The sequence below is a fragment of the Embiotoca jacksoni genome, unplaced genomic scaffold, assembly GCF_022577435.1.
Source record: "Embiotoca jacksoni isolate LCO1_2020_lvr unplaced genomic scaffold, fEmbJac1.0.p SCAF_3, whole genome shotgun sequence".
NCBI lineage: Eukaryota > Metazoa > Chordata > Actinopteri > Embiotocidae > Embiotoca > Embiotoca jacksoni.
In genome coordinates, this window is record NW_027185381.1 from 9,077,150 (window position 1) to 9,092,081 (window position 14,932).

The 14,932-nt window shown below is 41.8% G+C and overlaps 1 protein-coding gene across 10 annotated transcripts in view; it reads right to left on the reverse strand.

Moving 5' to 3' along the window:
- srpk2 (SRSF protein kinase 2) overlaps positions 1–14,932 on the reverse strand; it is a 66,207-nt gene that overhangs the window by 3,283 nt on the left and 47,992 nt on the right. For 2 of the 10 annotated variants that reach the window (XM_069163613.1, XM_069163615.1), the window contains 12 exons: positions 14,385–14,472; positions 14,162–14,268; positions 12,454–12,661; positions 11,017–11,057; positions 9,750–10,077; positions 7,294–8,316; positions 6,001–6,101; positions 5,144–5,251; positions 4,956–5,025; positions 3,205–3,297; positions 2,809–2,901; positions 670–738 (listed from right to left, as the gene is read on the reverse strand). In XM_069163613.1, coding sequence (XP_069019714.1) covers positions 670–738; positions 2,809–2,901; positions 3,205–3,297; positions 4,956–5,025; positions 5,144–5,251; positions 6,001–6,101; positions 7,294–8,316; positions 9,750–10,077; positions 11,017–11,057; positions 12,454–12,661; positions 14,162–14,268; positions 14,385–14,472 — 2,329 coding nt within the window. The remainder of the gene's footprint in view (positions 1–669; positions 739–2,808; positions 2,902–3,204; positions 3,298–4,955; positions 5,026–5,143; positions 5,252–6,000; positions 6,102–7,293; positions 8,317–9,749; positions 10,078–11,016; positions 11,058–12,453; positions 12,662–14,161; positions 14,269–14,384; positions 14,473–14,932) is intronic. The other 8 variants (XM_069163614.1, XM_069163618.1, XM_069163617.1 and 5 more) reach the window with 8 other exon arrangements.

The window sequence follows — 14,932 nt, forward strand, 5'->3', positions numbered from 1 at the left end:
TCTTGACAATTCAGCAGCAACATTCATTTTTGAGAACAATGCCTGTTACTCTGAATAATCCAAAAATATATACATACATTCACAGTAATTTAAAAAAAAAAAAAAAAAAACAGTATGTAGGTAGTCCATTCTTTTACGAAGCAGACAATATACTGTTATGTAGAGGACAGCGTCAGTGAACGCATTAGTAATAGGATACTGATGACAGGTTTATCACCACTATGTAATTAGCTAAACATTCAGCACTTCTTTGTTTTATTTTTTTGGAGCGTTAATGACTTTATTTTCATTAATAACATTGTTTGATTTCTCAGAATCTAACAAGGTGATTGTTACGCACACACAACAACAACAACAACAACAGAAGAGACGTCTTCGAATATAACTTAAGGCGGTTCTTTTTTCTGTTGTTACCATTGGAGCTGATATTGCTGCATTTATCTATACTTTATAGTTTAGGTGACGTACTATGAACCTCGACTCTACTGTAGAGTTGTTGGGATGTTTTTTTTTTGTTTTTTTTTTAAAGATGTTGGTGCTGAATTTTATGGATCGAACAGTAAAATGGTACTTTTCTTTTTGGGTATTTGGGTGAACCGGCCTTTTAACCACTATGGAGTCCATGACTCTCATGGTCCAAACAGCAGCTGACTTCACTAATTACTTCACCTCTCTCTGTTCGAGGGTTTGGTAAGCAGTGAGGAGCTGTAGGGTCGGAGTGAAAACCTGCAGTCTTGGCTGAAATACACAAAGAGCAGAAGGTAAGAGATGGACAGAAATAGACAGAGAGGTAATGGAAGTGGACAAGGAGAGGAAGGTGTTCATTATTCAGGAGAGGAGGGAAACGGTTGGCCGGGCGTACTGGTCTGACAGAGAAGAAAGAAAGTGTGGGAGAATTAATGATGGGAGCCATCAAGACCGGAGGTCCAGTTCAAATCCCGGCTGCCATGGTAACCTCTCTCTCCTCTGCACTGAGTGAAGAGCACAAGATGGGGGAATGGAAAGAATTCCCTCACATTGCACAAGAAATTTAGTTGAAATGCAATTTCTGACTACTAATTATCTTTAGGTCATTCATTCATTCCCGCAAACTTAAGAATGAATGAATGACTGATTTTATTTTCCAAGGTGTTGGGTCAATGTATCCGTTTCCCAAAAGTTCAATACAAATCAGTGCGCATGAAGGCAACAAGGTGACAAAGGCGCTCGACTGCACTGTGCATCCGCCGGCCGCGTGGCAGACAGCGGAGGCCCAGAGAGACGGAGCGAGAAAGTCAGACCAGATTAACAGAGCGCCAGGAGATATGAGGCAGGACATTGAGACATCCAGTGCAGGCTCAGACCTCAGACAGAGACGACATCAAAGGAGGAATATTCAGGTTTCACGACACACTATGAGGAATATATGAGCAGAAAGGAAAGGAGATTGAGAGAAGCTAGAAAGAGAATAAATGAGAGAGTGCAAAGGGTTATCAGCTGTATCAAACACAGATCTGTACACTTACCAGGCTCATAGATGAGCAGAACCACGCGGTGTATGACACCAAGCTGAAGCCTTGCAGTACAGGCTGGTAGTGGGACTTTACTGTCGCCGTTACTTTTAAATACTGCCGTTTGTGCTGACTTTTGCTCGCTACAAATATGTACCTTAATAATCCTAATGTTTGATATATAAAATGTAGTGATTAAAAATGCATTGTTTGTCTTTTGGGCATCGATGTAGAGCTGCTGGAGGGAACCAGAACGAACGACGGTCTTTTTTTCCTCCAAGTGAGGAAATCTAATGTTTGCAGTCTTCTTAATCGACCCCTGTTAGCCCTGTTCAACATTGTGCATGACACTCTCAATACAAACGCTGCACTTGCTGTGTCTGTTTCAAATTAAAAGCCCTCCAGTGTTTCAGTAGACCAGGGATTTTATTCTGAAACATTTGCAGGAAAATGTTGTGCCAAATATTGGACAAAACCACTGTTGAAAATGGGAGGATTATATTGTTGACTTTATTAAATTAAAGTGATGGTGAATACACACTATTGACTATTGTATGTTAATTTGCCGTCGTAGAAACAATCCTTTCCCATCCTTAGAAACGAGACGCGACTCGCCAATGTGTACGCTTTTGCCCGATCACACCTGGGACGTGTGATCGGGCACTCAAACAAACAGCCCTGCACCTCCGGACTGTACGTCACAAAATCAACAACTACAAGCTGCTTTGTTCTGTCTGTATTAAGACAATACATTGTCTAATTATTTAAGAAATATTAAGGTAAGATTAAGACAACCGTAGCATAGTATTTCAATGCCAATTTAGTAGATATAGGCGCTAACGTGGAAATAATTATAGATAAAAGCATGTCACGATAAAGAATAGTCACATTTGAAGTCTATTGATGATTAGGTAACGATATCTTTAAAATGGATTATTTTGTTCATTTTTATGCTTTGATTCATTAACAGGATTTAGTTAAAAATCGATAAAAAAAAAATGTTTTTCTAAGATGTATGCTCATGGGAGACAGAAAAGTTAACCCTGAATAAATTGTGATATTATTAGAATACAATACAAAAATCAATGTTTTTGTGAACATTAGGGAATCATCGGTCCGCCCGACAATTAATTATTAAATGACTGACAACTTACCTGAACCTGCCTTAACGCACAACAAGAAGTGCAAAGTTTACAGCACTAACCATGACTTGATCCAGGTTTCGTTACCACTGCTGAACTCCTCACACACTACAAGTATCCGTCAGGACGAGGGCCTACTCTCCCCCGAACCGGCCACTAACCACGGTGTCGTTTACCTTTCTTGGAGAAAAACTCTCGGCTGTACTTCCCGGCAGCGACCACTTTGCGTGGGACCTTCCCAAGGAGCTCCATGATCAGAGCGATGTGGTCTGCCCACCACCACATACATCACAGAGGGGACAGGCACGGTTCAGCATTACAAGCATGCACACACGTCAACACGCACATACACTGGCTGCGTGGTGCTGACACACACCGCTGCCTTCGGGTACTGCACGGACACACTCTCAGACTGGAGGACCAATGCAGGCAGGATTGTTCCCACTGTTTTGCGTCACCCTTCGCCAAACTCAAATCAACACTTTTTTAAAGCGGTCTGCTCGTGTCCGTTTTTTTGTCCCCGTCAGACATCCGTGTGTCTCAGTCCCACCAGCTCCGCTGGCCAGCGCTACCTCTTCTGTTGAAGAACTCCCGGGAATATTTTCCGGAGAGCGCAAAGTGCCTCGGAATACAGCCCAGCAGCTCTATGATGTGGGCTATGTGGTCTACGGAGGAGAGAGGAGGGTGGGCGGGAGGGGGAGGGGGGGAGGGGAGGGGAGGGGGAGGGGGAGGGATGCCGAATAGGAGGAAGAGGAAATAAAGACAGAAAGAGATGGAAGCCGGAGAGAAGAGAATGAATTGAAAGAGAGATGAAATGGAAGAAAATTGTTTAAAAAAAAAAGAGGGTGCATTATGGGTAATACAACAGAAACAGGGACAGGAAGTGAGGGGTATAAAATACCACAGGAGGTGCAAGGGAGGGATAAGAAGAGAGGGAAGAGGAAGGAAAAAAAGAGACAGTCACAGATAGTAAAGGAGAAAACCCGTGTTAGTGAGCTGCGCCTCCACAGCAGAGGTGAGGAAATGAAATGAATAAAAGTGACGCGTGTTCCGATTCAGAAGTGAACGAGCAGGATTTTCAATGTGGCCTCGATGGTGGGCGATCAAAGGTGCCTCTCTGTAGATCAGGATGTTAACTGTGTGTCACACGCAATGACGGAAATAACACAATGAGCTGAGTGAGATCAAAGAGCAGCAGAGATGACGTGATCACGGGAGCGAGGTGAGGATGAGGGCTCACGGGCCGGGAATGTGTTGGCTTTTTTCAAAAATGTAAACCAAGTAGAAATATTAAGATCAATGGCTGGAGTCTACATGGATGGAGTAACATGTGACCTGAATACGTATAGATGATACACATATAGTCACCGGGTAACCGGCTAACGTAGCTCTTAGGTTTAAGTTACCGTCAGCGGTTTAGTTTGTTATGTTATATAATAAAAGTCTCGATCTCGAGCACGATAACAGGAGCGTTGTGAACTAATTCTGTGTGTCCAGAACGTGGATAATTCAGGTTGAAGTGAACAGTTGGGTGAAGATGGGTGGAGGCAGAGCAACAGATTTAAAGGACAGGATTTACAGTTTGACAGTGGATAGGAGGATTTGGGGAGAGGGATGGCTACACTTTAAACTAAGCTCACTCTGGGGGGTGGGGGTGGGGGGTGGGTTAGGGGGGTATGCACTTAAAATACAATCTGCTTGTTTTTCTTGCAGTTTTTCTCCATTGATTGGACATATTGTCAGAAAGAACAAAGGTTTAAAATAGGCGAGAGGCCTTTATGACAAATGCATACTTAAATGTGTTGCGTTCTCAAAACAGATCATTCAGTGCAATCAACAAAATCAAATGCTGCCATCTATAAAGAAAATAGCAGACAAAAATGAAAAGAAAATGACCTTTTTTTTTTCTGGGCACCGGGCAGAAAAACATCAAATCAAATTTATCTGCCATCATTTTGTGGTGCTAAACAAAACTGAAAATAATATTTACAAACTATTTTTTAAAGAAAATGTGAGTACTGTCAGTGTTGGTAGAAAGTTAAGGAAACCGTATTATTAAATGTAAAGTGAATACATTTGAAGTTGTAATGAACATCAATGAATACAACTTGGCAGCAATGCACCCAAAGAATGGAGAAAAACTGTGAAGCCGATTAATTATCAAACATTTAAGACACTTTGCTTTTCCACTCCACTTTTTTCCTCAATCCTGGTTATTTGAATAGAAAATGTTCGTAAAGAACTGTAGAGGCTGACCGTGTTTACACATTTAGAAATACAAATTGTGCATGTACGATCATAAAGATAGCGTATACATACTCACCCTCATCACGAGAGTAGTCCTCTCCAGAGTGGGGCTCAAACAGGTAATCTCCGGTGGCCAGCTCAAATGCCTGCAAGAGAACAAAATGAGCAGTCTGACACTGGGCGCAGACAGTATTCCTGTGTATAATTTAGATGGAAGTGCATTATGCCTGTAAAGTCCTGTATATGTGGATATGTTCTGCTCACCATGCAGGCAGTACTCCAGATGTCAGCAGGAGTACTGTAACCGGCTCCTATCAGGACTTCGATGGAACGGTACTGTCTCGTCTGGATGTCCTCTGTAAAATGCTTGTGCTGTTGAGGAGAGGAGAGGAAAGAAGAGGAGAGAATGGCTCTCTGAAAGTTTGTGTGTTTGTCATTATACAAATACAACTAATACCCAGTCTGTTTTATCTTTCTTTTTTTTTTTTATTAATCAAGCTGAGACAACACTCACAAATGTTTTCATCTCATCAAGTTCTGTTTATCTGTAGTCTTTTAAAGTGGAACTTTGTTATAACCTCATCAGTATTTTTAAATGAGTGTCATCATTGTGTGGCTTTTAGTGTCAAATTAACACTTCTCAATGACCGCTCTGTGCAGTGTAGTCTCTGATCATTTCTGCTGCACAAAAATAAACCCCACTGAAGGCAACAGTGTAATTCCACCTCTTAAGGGAATTCAGTGTTTAACGTTATGCTTCTTCTTCTCCTCTTCTCCTTATTCCTTATTAAAATATCTTGACCTAAAAAGCTGTGAAACCCACAGCAACTAAACCTCCCAGACAAATTTGGAATTCTAATGGTACAAAACTATCATCTATATGAAACTATTATTTATTGGAAACATGACAACTGTGCTTTACAAACTAGTAGGACCACATTTGTCTGGAGTTTTAATGTCAGTGAGCCTGTGATGCTGCTTCGGTGTGAGCTATTGGTTGCAGCAAAATCCCATCAGGACTTTTTTTTATTTTTTTTTTTTATGTCAAAACGCTTCACCCTTTGTGTATTAAAAAAATGCTTCAAGTCAGGACACATCAGTTCACAGATATCGTGTCTTACCACCCAGCAGGCATTTCCGAGATCAGCGATTTTGACTCGGATGGAGTCAGCGTTGCGAGGGTCCAGTGGGTTGATCAGGAGGTCTGCAGCTCTGGCCCTGACTGTGGATGGGGGCAGAGCGGGATGGTATAAGGTTAACACGTACAGTAAGTAGAGACAAGAAGAGTTTACACACTTTAATGTACCAATAGACATTTATTATAAACTAGGGTCACTTCAGAAGTTTCAACAAGGAGTCCAAATATGGGAAACGTATTCTTGTCCTCGGCAAGCATCCCTGAGGAAATCATACCATGTCACATGAGCACCCACCACAAGTATCACAACCCATATTTTGACTGTTATTCAACTATTCAACTAGACCTGAAGTAGAGGGGAGTGCATCTTTTTACTTACTGTGCAATTATTTCCAAAATTGTATTCTTTAAAAGTAATTATTAAGCTTTGGAGATGTGTTCATTGAAGTAACCCTCGAGCTAGAAAGTTGGAGTCCAAGTTAATGACACTGAAATGAAAGCTGTAGGTAGATGAGTAATAGCGATGCTGAGTCAGAAATAATAGCCAGAGGAGGTATTTGGACACTGAAATGTAGTAATGAGTGTTACGGTATTATAATACCATCCAGCTGAAATGTATAAAAGTAGAAAATCCAAACACACTGATGGCTATTCATGTTATCCAGATCAGTTAACATCTAAATTAGCTCTGAACTTTTTTTAAATTTTTTTTTAATTCTGATGAACATGTAGGTTAAAACGATCTTTTCAGCAAAGACCACAGAAAAGGTTGGAATAAAATGTGTCAATATGAAAGGAAGTGGATTACTGCAGATGAAAAGATCTTTGCAGTATCCGCTCTACATCGTACATTCCTTTGATATCTTTATTTCTGTATAAATATATAAATAAATGTACACTCATGTAAAGCATATTTGAGTACCCTGAGAATTGCTCAGTAAATAAAATGTATTATTACTACTATTATCATGACTGGGAGTCGTTTTAAAGTTATGGCTGATAAGTGTTTTATGATGTTTAAAGCAGAAATAGTTAACAGATAGTGATATTTTTTTATATGATTACATGGGACATTTTGTTGGAAAGTTACTGTTGTCATACCTGCATTGGGTGGTCCTTACATCTAAGCTCTATTACAGTCATGGTGTGTGCAACTTTACTTGTATCATCTCTTACATATTGAACACTGCATCATGGATCTCATGAGTTTGTAACTCTGTAATGATTTAATCATTTTGTGCAAAATCAGCACATTCTGGATATAACCACGTCTCACCTTTGGGCGTGTCTCCCGTGCTTGAGGATGACACGGTACGACTGCGGTCTGCTGTGGGGCTATTGGGTGACGGCCCTGCTCCAATGTCTGCTGTCCCAACAGGTATGGGGTTTCCTGGCAGAGGATCCAGGGGCAGGTCGGGGAATATGGGCAATGTGCACCGATGCCGCTCGCTGGAGCCGTTGGTCAGCCCTGGCCTGCCTACTTCGCCGTTATACAGCTCATAACCAGAGCTGAGAGAGTTGTCCCTGTCTGTGTAGCTGAGCTCGGACTCCACCAGAGGGCAGAGGAGAGGCTCAGGCGTGGGCGAAGGAGGCGGAGGCGTGCCAGGGTTCGGCTTTAGTCCCTCAGACCCCAACAAAACGTGGCCATTGGTTTTGGCCGAATTGGTTTTGGCCAAATTGGTATTGTTGTTGTGGGGTTTGATGGGGGAAGTGTTGTCCGTGAGGAGGTCAGTGGTCGTGTCATCATCATCATCATCATCATCATCATCATCATCATCTTCCTCCTCCTCCTCCTCCTCCTCGTCCTCGTCCTCCTCCCCTTCCTGCTCCTTTGAGTGCTCTTCTTCTACCACTGCATCCTGCTCTGTTTTGCTCTCGCTCTTTGGCTGCTCTGTCTCATTCTCCTCCGTCTCAGTCTCTTTATCCTCTTCCTCTTCCTCCTCCTCTTCCTCTGCCTTCTCCTCCACCTCTGCCTCTTTCTCCTCCTCTGTCCCTTTCAATCCCTCCTCTTCCTCCTCCTCCCCGTCCTCTTGCTCTACCTCTGCTTGTGTTGGATCTCCATTACCTTCCTCTGAGGTGGGGGGAATAGGGGTCTCTTTTTCAGTGACAGGTGTAGCTTCTTCTTCTTCTTCATCTTCATCTTCTTCTTCTTCATCTTCTTCTTCATCATCTTCATCATCTTCATCTTCTTCTTCTTCTTCTTCTCCTTCTTCTTCTTCTCCTCCTTCTTCTCCCTCCTCATCGGGATCATCATTGGTGATGTTGGGCACCTCACTCTGCTCCTGGGGAGGCGCTGCACCTAACACGACGAGGAGAGAGAAAAAAAACCAGTCAGGACAGGAAGTGGGTGGGAAGGAGATCGACAGTAAGCGCAATCAAAGACAGCGTAGGCAGAGAGAAGAAGAGCATGAAAAGAGAATAGAGCGGCGAGAAGGAGGTAAACGCGAGAATGTGAGTATGAAAGAGACAGAAGGTGCAGAGACAGAGGGTGGAGGAAGGAGACGGAGAAAGACGTTGGTTTTTTTCTTTTTCTTTTTTTTTTGTATCTTTTCTTTTTTTGTGAATCAGCCTAGCCTCTCATACACCGTGGGACTAGCGTGGGCCAAGTGGTTGGAGCCAATTCACATCCTATTCATTCAGACCGCACAATCCTGCACACACACACTCACACATTCACTCCTGATGCAGATCTGTAAGAGCTGTGCTTTAGAAAAATCCCCGTCTAGCTGCTGGCAACCTGAATACAGTAAAATGTACTAGTTCAACTGAATATGTTGCACACCTTCCCCTAACAGTGCATTTCACAGGAATTAACAACCAACATGTTGAGAGAATAAACCATCAGGCTGCAGAAGAAAAAAAAAAAAACGGCCTGTATGAACACATTACACCACTTAAAAAAAAGTAAACTAGACGTGACAGGAAATGTCAAGAAGCTGTAAGCTGATAAAGTGGCCAACTGAAATTTGGGTTTGTTTGTACTGTGTTGTCTTGACTTGAAGTCCAGTAAGAATATAGCATTGGTGTCTTTAATAGTGCTGATGGAGGTCCATCAGTGGGTCCCAAGTATTGGGCAAACGAGGCATAATTTCAAATTTGAGTTAGAAACTGAAAAACTACCAAATATGTCAGAAGTAGCTATGATAAATGTGTGCAACATAATGCCCAGCTTCTAGCCAGCTAGATAAACAACATTTTGAGTTTGACATATTCGGCCATTTATTGATTCCCAACCTAGGGATCGGAACAAGGTCCTAAAATATATGAGAGGAATGAGATGAAAATTCTGTTTTCTCCAGTTTTTTCCTTTTGAAATACCGGATGTTTTCATCTGGCCTGATTGTCAGTTGCCATTTGATTTTCAGTGTCATTATTCATTTGACTTGGGGAGGAAGTTTTATTTTTTTAAACCTCTAAAAAATCTCTCAAATTATAATATCGAGGAAATTATGTCTCACAACAATGTTGTTCCTCGTATTTGTTTTCGTCCGTCATGTGCGTTTTGTTTTGTTCTGTGTCTGGAGGGCGTGAATCCTCCACTGCCCACCTCCAGACACCTCCTATTACCACGCCAGTATCAGCCTGGTACAGCTGCTCCTAATTCCACTAATCACCGTCTGGCCGTGTATCAACCCACGATCACTCACACAACATTCCTGCAGACAACCAGACTGCACTTGTTTTTACTAAAGCAACCCAGATTTATCAACAAATCGGGATCACATCACTCACATGTATGATTGGTCAACCTGATGGGCCTCTCCCTCTCTCCTCCCTCCTCCTCCTCGTCCTCCCCATCGTCCTCTTCATCATCGTCATCGTCGCTCTCTCCCAGGGCCATGCTGGGGCCCGGCGGCGGCGGCGGCAGCAGCGGCGGCTGCAGCGAAGGCAGGTTGTGTTCAAGTGCCTCTTTCTCTCCCCCCTCTTTGGCTCTTTCTTCTTTTTTCTCGGCCTCTCTCTCCAGGGCTTCGATCTCCAACATCCGCCTTTCCAGTAGTTCGGCTTGCCGCTTCTGCTTCTTCTTCAGCTTCTTCTTCTTGTTCTTGGAGATCTTTCCCACCTGGGACAAAACAAAAAAGCACAGGAGAGGGAGAGTCACATGGAAGCCGAAAACACAAATAAACAGGATGTATTCAAGGATTTTGGATACTTGTTTGAATGGTGGTTGTGATTTTTTTAGTAATGTCCACTAACACTTCCTCTGTATTGACGGTGAGTACATTTTAAATAGTACATCTCTCAAAATTTGGTTATTGTGAATCTTTTACCTCAACAGAGGGATAAAGTGTTCACAAAATAGGTTGCGAAAATTCTCCTCCTTCGAAAAACCACTTTTTTTGCGAGGTGATTGGGTTTTCTGACAACGTTTCAACCCTTCTCGTTATTTAATGAGAATTTCTGCTTTGGTTTGTGCTCTTCTCACTGAAAAAGGTGAAACTACATTCTTCCACGCGCCAATCAGGATTCAGTAAGGTTTGTGCTTGCTGAGAAATACAACATATTATGAACCACGGTTTCAAGTGCATTCAGCTAAAATAAAGCATTTCAAACCACGTTGGATTAGATGAAAAAATGCATCATAATAAAGCTCAAACCGTTGTTTTGGATTTCCTGGAGATACACAGGACAGAACAGCATCTGTATGGTATTCTTAGAAGCCTGGGAATTCCTGTTATCCTAGCTAGTTAAGATTAATTAAACAAACTGAGCATGAGGCATATTAATTAAGAAGGGTAAATGATTTGACAGGAAGACTAATGTTTGTAGGTGAAAATCGATCAATTTGACATTAGAGTATTGCTTGTTAATATTGTGGTGCATTCGGGACCTTCTCTGTGTCTCTAACAGTTGTGCCAAACAACCCTGATACTGTAAAATGCTGTATGCATGTATTTATCTTGCTTTTCGCTCTTTGTTTGTGTGTTGTGTGTTTGTGTATGTTTGTGTGTGTGTGTGTGTGTGTGTGTGTGTGTGTGCATTTCTCTCATTTCATACTCACATCTGTTGCACTCACTGGTTTGAGCTGGGGGGCTGTGCTAACTGACAGACAGAAAGAAAAACGGCAACAATCAGAGGCTCCAAAGTTGCACCGACACCAATACGTCACACAACTGAGGTAGCAGATCAGCGATCATTCAGTAGGAGAGGGTTTTTTGGACGTACTCTCTTTTTAAGAGCTGATACATAGAGCATCTGCAGGTGAGGTTGGGAAATGATTCTTCCCACGCCTTCTGCTCCCGAGTCAATAAAACTTTTAAGCGTTAATGTTAAGAGTGGTAGGTACAAGTCCTGCCCATTTCCAAACATATTCGCAAATGGATATCGCATAAAGCATTTCGGCACTTACGTTAATCTCAATAAAAGATTTATTTACTTTTGTGTCCCTAATCACAGACTCATTTTGTCAACACTGAGCCCCCTTTGTGTTGACAGTTGATGGTTTTGAGCCCGACTTCACACGTGTCGAGATGTAAGCTATATAATTGGTTACCCTGAGGCTCAGAAAGACTCTATTGGCTGATGCCAGCTATTGACAGCTCATTGGAGATGGGGGGGTCCAGCAAGGAGACAAGGTTCATGTTGAGTTCATCAAGACAATTTTTTTAAGAGCTTGATGGTTTTTTTTTTTTCAGTGGATAAAATAAAAGCAAGAAATGTGTCTGAGGAGGCACAAAAGGCTTCTTTGTGAATCCTTTTTGTGCAACGAGCACCTCAATATTAAACATTATCTTTTGGATTAGGTTTTTCATGGAATACGATTCATTGTATTTGTTGCATATGACAATTTGAAATCAGGAATATGAGCTGTTTTCCTGCAACACTTATTGCAGGTGTCACCTTTTATGTGAGATCTAAATTAAGATTAAGAAATTAATACACTAAACTAACGGACTTCACTGCGTGCTGGGTTTTTGTGGAACTATGCTGCTGCCAAACTGAGACTGTACTTCACAAACTTTTTTTTTTATTATTCTCACATTTTTCCTTTTAGTTTATCAACTTAAATAAATGAGAATATGGTAGCAAAGTTTGGAAAAAAAATCCTCAGCATAAAGAAATAGTGAATTTTTTTGGAGAAATACCTTTATTGGCTTTCTTGTTAGAGTTAAGTAAGAAGACTGACAATTCTCTCATCTCGGAGAAGTATATATAAAGCTAGCAGCTGCTTAGATTTACTTCGGGATTAAGACTGTAAACAAGGCAGAAATACACCGGCAGCCCCTCTAAAGCCCACTAATTAACACATTATGCCTCATTTATTCCATCTGAAATGAAAAAAGTACACGTTAAAAACAAGTTCAGAGGGTAAAGGGTTTTGACACATTTAACCCTGTTTTTCCAGAGATAGCATTAAACTAAGCTAACAGCATATTGTGTGTACAGTAGCTATTCTATATAGTAAATACAAATATTTAAAAAAATATAAGAAATTTACCAGAGCTATCTCCTTTCAGATACAGGATGTTTGTGTCTGTACCTGCAGATCCGGACGGCGGTGGAGCTCCAGCTTTCTGCCATTCGGTGGCCTCCATGGCCATACGCCTGACAAAGACGTCATCCACACACATCAGGATGTTCTCCGGCTTGATGTCCGTATGGATGATTTTACACTTTGTGTGGAGGTAGTCCAGACCCTGCAGAACCTGCAAACACATTCAGATAAACAGGCGCGCATTTAATCACCAAAACACGTGCTCGTCCTTCTTGTTTAGGCACGTTTACGCACTCGGAAAATGTAAACACGCTGCCCAGACCCCCATCTCTGTCCCCGTCTTTCATTCCTTCTCTCAGTCTCCGAACCAAATGAACCATTCTTCTTCTCATGCTTGTCATTCACTCAGGGCAGAGAGGAGAGACTGTTGATGTTTTTGTTTCACTGTTCCTTTCATTTGTTTTCTGTCTGGAGGCTTTGAGACTGAAGCGGGGAACAGTCTGATTTCATTTCTACTCATCTTCAGCCCAGCTTTCGAGAGACGGGCGGCTGGCAGTGGCTGAAATGGCTCAGCAACTTCCCGTGCCGATCAGGTGGCCGAGGGGAAAAGGCCTCCAAGTCCCGCGTCTCAGAACAGCAGCGATACTGAAGTGTGAACAAATGCATGACAGCGCTTATATTAACTGGCTTCGGTACTGCGTGTGCATTTATATATTATATTTCTTTATTTCCTTGTCCTCTCTTGCTCTTTTCACCCAGACTGTCACAGTCACCTCTTGCAAGTTGTATCTCGGATACAAGTTAAATACTTTTCTTAACCTCCACCACCAACGGAATTATGGGTAGAAATACTATAATCTCCAAACTACAATACACATATACATGTTTCATGATACACAAGCTTCTTTTTTGCCTAGTGAGAGGATAGTAAAGCAATGCCACTTCACTGAGGAGGACGAATACTGTGAACTACGTAGCTGTCGCTGCTGCTTGTTTCTTCTAATTAAGAGAATTTTTGATGCCCTCAAATCAATTTGTATAAATTAAATAGTAATGTGAAATGACTTCTGGAATTGTCAATATATTAGTAAGATGAATGAAAAGTACTATCTTTGTCCACACAGTGGTCCGGACAGAAAAATGTAAAGCAACTTTCAACAACAATGGCTCAGTTCCATCAAGCGTTAAACCTGGAACCAGCTCAGAAATGTACTGCAGACATTTATAATGTTAACGATCAAGCAATTATCAATTACATCTGTGTTCTTCCTTTGATGACAATTCAAAATCTGTGCTATGAACAAGGTCTGGAGAGAAAGATGCACTCACAATCATACATTTACAATCATCATCATCATCACACAGAGTATCATTTATTATGCTGGAATATGTGGGAGTAGCATGAATGGATTTATCTCGAGTATTATGACTTTTTTTTTGTTCCTTGTAGAATCCACAAGGCTTCACCACAATAATACAGTAGTAAATATACGGTGTCAACCAAAAATCAAAACCCCTCATGAGTAAATATAGTTAAAACAAGCCAAAGGTAAAATAGTAAATTGCGGTAGCGTTCACCCGTTTAGAACAAATATCTATTAAAGTTGTCACCTTACTTTTCCTCTTGGAGAATTCTGTGTAGTTTTACAAATGCTGGATTGCAGTGGTCAGGTGCTAAATCTACACAAAGTTGGTCTGTGTGTGTCCTTACCTGTTTGATGATGCTCTTAACACATGGTAGCGGCAGACCTTGATAGTTGGATTTAATAATCCACTTCAGCAGGTGGTGACCCAGCACCTCAAACACCATACACACATCTAGGATGGGGGAGTCAAGGACTCATATGATCATATCTCTCTCACCCACACATACAAATACACACACCACACACACACACACACACACACACACACACACGCTCTGATCAGGATACGTATGCCGTTGACTCCAGAGATCTTGAAGTCGTCTATCAGCTGAACCACCATGTCCTTGTTGGGGTCGCCGGGGTCACTCTCTCTCACCTGGAGGACGAGAATAACAATGAGAAATAGTAGACATGGCTGGAGGAAGGACGGACAATGATAGGATGAAGAAAGGATAAAAAACAAAGAATACTGAAGAAAAAAGGACAAAAAAGAGATAAAGAAGCGGAGGAAAGAGGGAATGAGATGACCGAAGAAGAGAGTAGAGGAAAGAGAGAAAAATACTGAGGAAGAGGAAAAGAGAGGAGGAAAGAGAGAGGACAGCAGAGATGGACGTGGGAGATAAAGATGCTGAAAAATTGATTTTAAGATGACTGTCCTCTGCAGCCACCATGCAAGATAAATGACCAGTGTGTCTTTAGTGTTTCTTGTTAACAGAGAGACAGAGAAGGGGAAACATGAGGTGGCAAAGAGAGGAGGTGAGGATGCAGGAAAGGAAGGAAGGAAGGAAGGAAGGAAGGGAAGGAAGAAGAGGAAATGAGGGATATTTGGAGTAGAG